This window comes from Gopherus flavomarginatus, chromosome 25 (genome assembly GCF_025201925.1).
Source record: "Gopherus flavomarginatus isolate rGopFla2 chromosome 25, rGopFla2.mat.asm, whole genome shotgun sequence".
Classification (NCBI taxonomy): domain Eukaryota; kingdom Metazoa; phylum Chordata; order Testudines; family Testudinidae; genus Gopherus; species Gopherus flavomarginatus.
Window position 1 is genome coordinate 8,647,117 of NC_066641.1, and position 9,042 is coordinate 8,656,158.

Here is a 9,042-nt window from a genome sequence, read left to right on the forward strand (position 1 = left end):
TGCAGACTTGCAACTGGGATGATAAATATTTATTGTGTGATGAGAGAGACCAAAAATCCTACCTCCCAGCAAGATTTTTCCGCCGCTCTTTTTCCTGCGTGTACTCCTCATCTGGAGCCTGGGCCACACATTCGTTTTTTAAAAAGCCAGGCCAAGACATGGAGGAGTTTTGAATCGAGTGTAATATTCACTGACGCTTTAAAAACTCCTGCACCCCAACCTGGGTCTGTGCTGGTTCTGTACTATGTCTGTATCTTGTAACCGATACTTGTAATCTCTCCTAACTCAAGCCTGATCCCAGATGTCCAGTACCTTCCTTTTTAACTTATGTAAGCTTGATTTTAAACGTTAGCTTTAATAAAAGTTTTTAAATACTGCCCTGCTCCCCAGAAAGATGTGACTGGTTGAGAACACACCTGCTGCAGTGCTTCGGATTTCCCAGCAGGCGGCGGACTTGCACTGTGCATCCCAGGCAGGCTGTATTTTGCAGGGCCAATACTGAAGAGGAGAGTTTGTATCTGAGGTTTAGGGAAGGGAAACACAGGTAGAGACTGAAGGTCTGTGTGTGATCAGATGGGAAAAGAGAGAAGGAAAAACGGGGAGAACTCTCTGAAAGAGGAATAAAATAGGCCATGAGTGACTTTCTGAACCGGCCTCCCCCTGGACTATTTAGAGTGGAGAAGCACATGACAAAACAAGGTCATGAATTAACAGGGAAACATATTAATTATACCCTGTCCCATTTTGAAGAGAAGGGGGAATGCGAGGATTTCCCCAAGAGTTCTGACTGCAAAACGCATGTTCCCCTAGCAGGTCAGGGCGTTATAGGAGGAGTACGGCCCATTCAAAGCAGGGCATATGGAAGGCTGGAGTGAACCCACTAGCTCTCGTTTACCTGATTTTGGAGGGAAAATGAATGTCCAGATGCCAGATTAGACCTCACGGTGGTGGGGAGAGATGAAAGGATCCCCAGTCCTGGGAGCGGCAGGACAGGGGGAGGCAGCCCCTGGAGCTCAGCACAGGAGGTTTGCCCTTGAAGGATGCTGCAGGGCTTGGGGCAGGGCCAGGCTGGCCTGGGCGAAAGGACTCCGGGAGCAGATGTTCTCACGAGAGGAGCAAACGGGAGCTAGGAGCAGACCCATAGCCAGGCCCAGAAGCGCAGCGGCCAGGACGGCAAGAGGCCACCTGCCCGGGTTGCTGCTTTTGGAAACTCAGGTGCATTTGGGGGGGTGGGTTAAGGGTAGGGACAAAGCCTCCTAGAGCTTTAACTAATGGGCACCCCATGGACATGGTTACCCTCATCCACCCCAGCACACACCCTCCCACAACCCCCCACCAGACCTATACATAGCCCTGTAGACACCCCCACAGTCCCCTATAGAATCTCACCCCCCACAGACCTACACAGACCCCTATAGACACCCCCACAGACACCCCACAGACCTACACAGTCACCGTCCCGCAGACCTACATAGAACCCTATAGACACCCCCACAGATCTACACAGACACCTATAGACATCCTAACAGACCTACACAGTCACCCCTCACAGACCAACACAGACCCCTATAGACACCCCCACAGACCTACACAGACCCCTATAGACACCCGCATTGACCTATGCAGACACCTCAAAAACCTACACATATCCCTACAAACACCCCTATTGACTTATGCAGACACCCCACAGACCTCTATAGACACCCCCACTGACCTACGCAGACATCTCACAGACCTACATAGACCCCTATAGACATACTCAGATCTACACAAACCCCTACAGTCTATGCCTCCACAAAATTACACAAACCCCCTACAGACACACACCTCCACAATCTACACAGACCCCTATAGACATATGTACAGCCCACAGACTACACAGACCTCTCTAGATGCTCCCCAGAGTCCTTCACAGACACCTCCCACAGACCTACCCAGATGGTTTTAGACATACTCCTCTGACCCCCATAGACCTAACCTGCGTCCTAGCCACAAACACCCTCACCCCTAAAAACACCCCCCAAATTGGCACTTACGCACATATGCTCTTATGGACACCCAAAGGACCCCCACCCACCCACACCCATCTCCATGTATCCCTCTGGACCCCCAGGCACTTATAGGCCCCCCCCATAGCCCAAGATCTGAGGCTGTGGCCAAGCAGCTGCCCCCTGGCTCCCTGCAGGAGTTTGGCAGACAGGGCGGCTGGGAGCTTTAATTTTTTTTTTTTCACCCACTCTTTGTTGTTCCAAAAAAAAAAAAAAAAGGAAAAGAAAAGAAAAGAAAAAAAAAGTCTGTTTTGCCTCCCAGGCAATATTTCTGGAGCCAATCGGCACGCAGCATCCACCCTGCCCTGCACCATAATTAAAGGCTTGAAGCAGGCTGGCTGGGCTGGGTAGTTTTGCTTAGTCGCCTCCTAGCAGCCACCACCCGTGGAGCTCTCAGCGGCTGGCCTGGAGGAGGAATGCTCGCCTGACCCCTTTGGGGAGTGACAGAGACCCACACGTGCGCCCCAGCGGCTCTCTTGCTTTTCCAGAGGCTCCGGCCAGGGGAGAGGACTGGATCCCACTTGCCCCTGCCTCCTGCTGCACCATGAGTGGCTCCTTTGACAAGAAGATCACCAGCATCCTGACCGACCTCTCCAGCTCCCTGAGCTGCTCCAAGGATTCCCCCACCTTGCCCGAATCCTCGGTCACCGACCTGGGCTACTACAGCGCCCCCCACAGCCAGCATGACTACTACCCCAGCCAGCCCTACAGCCAGCCCGTCAACCACTACTCCTACCACCACCAGTTCAGCCTCAACGGGCTCGCGGGGGCTGGGACTTACCCCCCCAAGGCCGAATACCCCTACAGCCCCTCCTACAGGCAGTATGGGCATTTCAGGGAGCAGCAGTTGCCGGCCCAGGAAGCAGGTAAGGAGCCCCCCCACCCTAGTGATCCAGGGGGACAGGGGTGGATGTCTGGAGGTGGGGGGGCTGGTGTGAAAAGGAGTCACTTCTTGGAGTCAGCAACAGTTCTTCCTTCCCCCATGCCCATGTATTCGAATGAGAGGAAAGTTCTTGTCAACAACACACACACACACACACACACACACACACACGACTGCCTCTTGGAGCGTACAAAAGTGGGGTGGTGGGAGGGAGGGAGTTGCTGAGGGTGTTGGGGGGGCTTGTTTGCTAGATCTAGGTTTCCACCCAAAACTTTCTGAACTCCAGCTCCGATTTAAAAGACTGCTTTTCTCACTCACCCACACACTCTCCCTTTTGTCTCTGGCAAATTCCTGACCTTTATTTTCTGTGCCACCAGTCAGGGTGGCTATTTATCCCTCCCAATCCCCACCCCCCCCCCCCAGCTCTCTCCCACTCACCTTTGCCCCTGAAATCTTAGGAAACTTCAGGACAACTCAACTTAGTTGATGAAAAAGGAGAACCATGGGGGGGACGGGGAATAGGTTGTCTCTCTGGGGCAGAGAGAATGACCCATGTCATGACTGGACAGGAAGATGATGGTTAGGTTGCAGCTCTGGGAGAGGGAAGTAGGGGTGGGATGGTGTTTTATTTGTGAATAATCTTGTGGTTTTTAAAGCGAGTCTGAGGTGCTGGGAGATTATAGGAAAGCAGGAAGATCAGAGAAGCCTAGAATCTGCTGCCCTAAAAGAAAGGGATGCAGGGAGAGGGAGAAATCGATCCTACTCTGATTTCCACTTATTGAACAATTCTCCCTCCCCCTGCCCCCCAAATAAAGCCTGGGAAACATCGAGGTAGCTGGGACCTGAGACAGCTTTAGAGACGGGCTTGTCACAACCCACCCTACGGGCTGGGAGAGGAAGAGAGGGGCCGACTCTGAGAAACAGTCGGTTTTCAGCAGATCAGAACCAGGTGGGGAGCCCCTGGGCAGAGAACCGGGCAGGTTGGGGTGAGAGGGAAGTTTGGGGAGTTAGCAAAATGGACCAGACGAAGAAGTGGCCAGGGACAGGAGAAGGAAAAGGCAAGCCAGAATGTACCAAAGGAAGAGAGAGAGAGGGAGAGAGAGCTAAAAGAAGAGAAAAACACACCAAAGAGAGAGAGAAGGAAACCCAGAGGGGGAGAGAGAGAAATGAAAGACCTCACGTGCCAAAGAACAACCCCTCAAACCCCCTGGTCTTGCTGCGTTCCTGAAATCTTTTACCTGGAGTCTGTTCAGTGACTTCTCCAAGTAACGAGCCATTAACTCCTCTACAATTGTTTCCACTCGCCATACTTACAATTCTGGAGTCCTTTCGCCCAGGCCGGCACGGCCCTGTCACTTCTAGCTCCACAGCCTTGATGTGTTTGTAGGGGGACCAGAGAGCAAGTGTGAAAAAGCGGGATGGGGGTGGGGGTAATATATAAGAGAAAGACCCAAAAATCGGGACTGTTCCTATAAAATCGGGACATCTGGTCACCCTATTTGTCCAGGAGGTGAAGTTTCTAAATGGAGGCTTAAATTCCACCCCTCCCCTTCTCTCTCCCCTGTAGGGGTAAGAGTCAGAAACCACCTCCAAAGACTTGGGTTGTTTTTTACAACATTTGGAGGGGGTGGGGGGCAGGAAGAATCCAACTGCTGGGATTCTGACGTGTTCCTTTTTCACTTCCAGTCTCAGTGAAGGAAGAACCGGAACCAGAGGTGAGGATGGTCAACGGGAAACCCAAAAAGATCCGAAAGCCCAGAACCATTTACTCCAGCTACCAGCTGGCAGCTCTGCAGAGGAGGTTTCAAAAAGCCCAGTACCTGGCTCTGCCCGAGAGAGCCGAGCTGGCTGCTCAGTTGGGGCTGACTCAGACGCAGGTAACTTCAAAAAGAATAAACAATCTTTCCCCTCTGTGCGCGCAGGGGAGCGAGAGAGAGTGCACCTGTTGACAACTCTGTACACCCCCTGGGTTTACTGGGCTTATATTAAGGCACTTACATATTCAGACAGGGACCCATTGTGGACGAGCCAGCTGTCTGAGACAGTGGGAACAAAAAGGTGGGTTTTCTGTAGGCCTTTGGACACATTTCCTACTGCCGTGCTCAACCACGGGGAGGGAAAAAAGAGGCCCAATTCTCTTTGCGCTCCCCAGTGTCAATGCATTGACTTAGGGTTACTCCTGATTTAGGCCAGCCATCCCAACTGGGACCAGATACATGTGGATAAATGGATTGGTTTTGTTTCTTCTCCCCGCCCCGATGGGGGAGATTTCTCCACCTCCCCCAAGATGAGCCATTCTTAAAGGTTCAGGGCCCAATCTATAGCTCACTGATTTGGATCAGGTCCACAGAACCAACTTCAATTTGGAGTTCTTTCCCCTTTGTGGCTGCTCACTGGATTCCCCCCACAGTTTAGCTCTGATGGGCCAAAGAGGCCAGTTCAGTGGTTCTCAACCGTTTTTCATTTGCAGACCCCTACAAAATTTCAAGCGGAGGTGCAGGCCCACTTTGGAAATCTTAGATTTCCCCAAGGGTCATAGCAACAACCTTCCGTGGACCCCCTAGACATCTGCGGACAATAGGTTGAGAACCCCTGGCCTAGTTGACCTAGAAAACCAGGAAGAAGTATTCTTTCCTCTCTCTGGGCAGTGATGGATCTTTGGGTTCTGTCTGGATTTTTTGTTTTTTATTGTCTCATCAGAATTCAACCACTAATTTATACCAGAGCAGCCTTTGGGCTGGAATGGGTAGGACCATATCTATGGATGCTAACAGCGCTTGGGTCAGTGGGGTTTTAGTTATGGGTAATCTAGTGTAGACCCCAGAGTCAGGGGTTCCAGACCTCATTTCTCTGTATGCGTGTTGTGCTTGTAAATATGCTCAAGTTCTTACAGTTGTGTGTGTGTGTGTTTTTTAAAGAGTCTTTTAATACGTTAGGCCCAGAACCTCAAAGGTATTTAGGCTCCTCAGTTCCAGTGATAGAAAGTTAAAGCCTGAAATGGTGGAGTCCAAAAGAGATTATGCCCCACTCCTCTACCCGTACGTGATCGTCACATTAGAATGCTACAGTATCCACGTGTGGGTGGGTGGCTCTTGTGACACTAGTGACTTCTCTTTGTAAAGGGAAAGATCAATAGAAAGGAGTCTGAACAGCTTGCCTCCACCTCCAGATCTGAGATGAGTGAACCCCCCTCATCCCTCACCCGAAAATTGGAACACCTGCAAACTCTGAGCAGGGTCACATCCAGCCCCGTCCATAACAAGTGGCATAAAGGACTGCTTCTGCTGTCCCTTACGGGCCAGGCTTCCTCTCATGTCAACAGGAGCATCGCTGGAGTTAGGAATGCGGGGCTGGTCAGAGATGGTGACAAGAGGCTGGTTTTAATTGCCCAGATCTAAATAAAGTTCCAGGTCAGCGTGTTTCCGTGGGCTGCTAGCCCAAGAGTAGATGTTCTGTACCATAAGGGCCTTCCACCTGCGGAGGGATTGCGACATGATGAGGAGCTGTTTCTTTTTGACTCCCTTCTTTAAAAGGGGGTTGATTTGTTAGGGGGTTTTGTTGTTGTTGTTGTTGGTTTGTTTGTTTTAATGTGGTTAGGGATCCTGCACTGCACGCTGCTTTTTGTCTCTGGAAACAAAGGAAATGCCAGAAAAGCTTTAACGAGGCACGCCCGAGCCCCTGATGGGAGCTGGAGGGTCTCTGGATGTGGAAAGCAGTGCTTTTCAGGGGCGTTAAACTACTACCTTGTGTTTTCATTCTGATGTATTCCCTTGGGTCACCAGGGGGGATTTATGATTTCTGTGCTTTTCTAGTGGGGTGTGTATTGTGCTTGAAAGATCCCCTTAAATTGAACATGAGTGCCCCATATGTGGCATAAAGTGTGGGTGCTCCATATACAGATAAATACTACAGTAGTGCCAACCCCAAGTGTTCAGAAATCATGAGTCAGGCCTCCCCCCAAAATCACAAGCTTCTCTTAAAACTCACGAGATTTCTCGTAAGCATTATTTTGGGGTGTTTTGAGCCTGTCGGGAACAGTCAGGCCGTGTTGGCAGGCTCTTCTCTGCCACCTTGAGGGCTAGAAACTTTATTTTGAAATGAGAGTGGAGCTTCTCACTTAATCACAGGATGCGAGGAGCTGGGGCTTTAGAAAAACACGCGACATTGCGAGGATTTGGCAACACCGAATGTTTGTTTGGCTCTTTGTAGGGTGTTCTATTGTCCCCTTCCTGGTTCTCCCTGTCACATTGGATACATCTGCCTTCTCCATCTCACCCACCTTCTTCCTCTCCACCCCCTCAATTTCTCTCTCTGTCTCCTCCTCCCTCCTCCTTCCCCAGCAGCTCGTTAAGTGGAACAGGAACCTACTAACGTATTTGAAATGAACCACAGCAGGTTTGCCCCAGTCCTAGTTTCGTCACTGCCATGGTGACTTTTGTAGCAACAGGGCCACTTATAAATGTCCGAAAGGAACTCGTCATTAGCTGTCAAAGCGTCAGCCTGTTTTGGGGACAAACCCCTCCCTGCACCTTAGGCTAAACAGAGAAACAAATCCGCCCACACGGCGACATTCTTGTTCATGCGCCACTCCATTTGTCCCCTGTTCCCCCCCCCCCCCCGCCTCCCTTTGGTGGTATATTGCCTGTGTACGTCAAAGGGACCCAGAAAGTCACACTTCCTTCCCTTCCTTCCATCTCTAGGTGAAAATCTGGTTCCAGAACCGGAGATCCAAGTTCAAGAAACTCTACAAAAATGGGGAAGTGCCCTCGGAACACAGCCCCAATAACAGCGACTCCATGGCCTGCAATTCTCCGCCTTCCCCTGCCCTCTGGGACAGTAACTCTCACAGCAACCCCTCCAGCAGGAACCAGCTCCCCCAGCAGCTCTCCTACAGCTCTTCCCCAAGCTACCTGGAGGAGCAGCACAACCCCTGGTACCACCACCAGAATCTCAGCGGACCTCACTTACCGCATCAAGCATTGCCCACTAACACCATGCATCATACATCTTCCGGGCCTCCCAATCCGGGGGCCGTGTACTAACCTCCAGCTTCCTCGGACCAGGGGAGCAAGAGGAAATCATCACCGCCGTGGCCAGACCCTTCTTAAACCATGGGTTTGTTTCCAGGACAAAGGCAGACACACACAAACATTCCAGCCCGTCTCAGGACCAGCAGAGCTGCAAAGGGTTAAAAGGATCAGAGGACGACCCACAAGCCAGGCAGGAGTGGCAGCGGGTGGGGGGCAGGCTTGGGGAAGAGGTTTTGGATTTTTATTTCTCGGGCAAGCTTCAGCACTGCCAATTCCTTTTCACCCCACCCTGACTTTCCACAGGGTCCCTGGCCCCCCTGCACCACCATCCCACCCACCACCGCCAGGCACAGTGAATGGGAAGATTCTTCCATCTGGAGCTCTCTGCCAGAAACTCACCTCTCGTCTGGACAAAGGCCAAGAGACACGACTCATCTCCAAGCATCCAAGAACAGCACAACTGGTTTTTTTACCTTCCCGGGCGAGCTGTTTGTGGGGTGTCTCCTTGAGGACTCTGGAAGAACATCTCAGCTGGCAGGACTTCAAAAAAACCACTTGGCTTTATCCACATCAAGGTTGGATTTTTCTACATGCCCAGATGATAGAGAAGGAGAAATAATTGTCTCTGCGTCTTCCCTCTCATCCACCCTTCCAAGGGTCAGACTGGAGATGAAAGCACAATTTAAGCTAAAAAAAAACAAAATAAAAAAATGCAGTAAGAGGTGCCACACTTTATAGGCTTTAAAAAAATTATCTATATTCTAAATAAATAAAGTCAATTCTTAGCTATCTCTATTGTACAGAACTGGACACTATATAAACATTTAATAACATTATTGAAGGGACCATTTTTAGAGAGGCCCAAAAGCCTAGCAGTGAGGAAGGGCTAAATTCTGATCTCATTTACACCAGTGTAAATCTAGCTCTACTCCAGGTTTACACCAGTGTTACACCAGGTTTCCAGAGCAGCATTTTGGCTCTCTGGGTTAGCTCATCAGCTGGCACAAACTGGCGTTCCAAAATCTCAGTACTGAATGAGGGCCAGATTCTGAGCTCAGTAACACCAGTGTAAATCCAGAGT

The 9,042-nt window shown here is 50.7% G+C and overlaps 1 protein-coding gene across 1 annotated transcript; it reads left to right on the forward strand.

Annotated features, from left to right (window-relative positions):
* The first annotated feature begins 2,564 nt into the window (after positions 1-2,564).
* On the forward strand, positions 2,565-8,567 carry DLX3 (distal-less homeobox 3). Its single transcript, XM_050934738.1, has 3 exons — positions 2,565-2,914; positions 4,618-4,808; positions 7,632-8,567. The coding sequence occupies exons 1-3, from the start codon at positions 2,593-2,595 to the stop codon at positions 7,971-7,973; spliced, it is 855 nt and encodes a 284-aa protein (XP_050790695.1). The 5' UTR covers positions 2,565-2,592; the 3' UTR covers positions 7,974-8,567.
* Positions 8,568-9,042: the final 475 nt, after the last annotated feature.

Coding starts and splice junctions, on each gene's coding strand:
- DLX3 (XM_050934738.1), top strand. CDS start 2,593: ATGAGTGGCTCCTTTGACAAGAAGATCACCAGCATCCTGACCGACCTC. Junction 2,915..4,617: donor GTTGCCGGCCCAGGAAGCAG/GTAAGGAGCCCC, acceptor TTTCACTTCCAG/TCTCAGTGAAGGAAGAACCG. Junction 4,809..7,631: donor TGGGGCTGACTCAGACGCAG/GTAACTTCAAAA, acceptor TTCCATCTCTAG/GTGAAAATCTGGTTCCAGAA.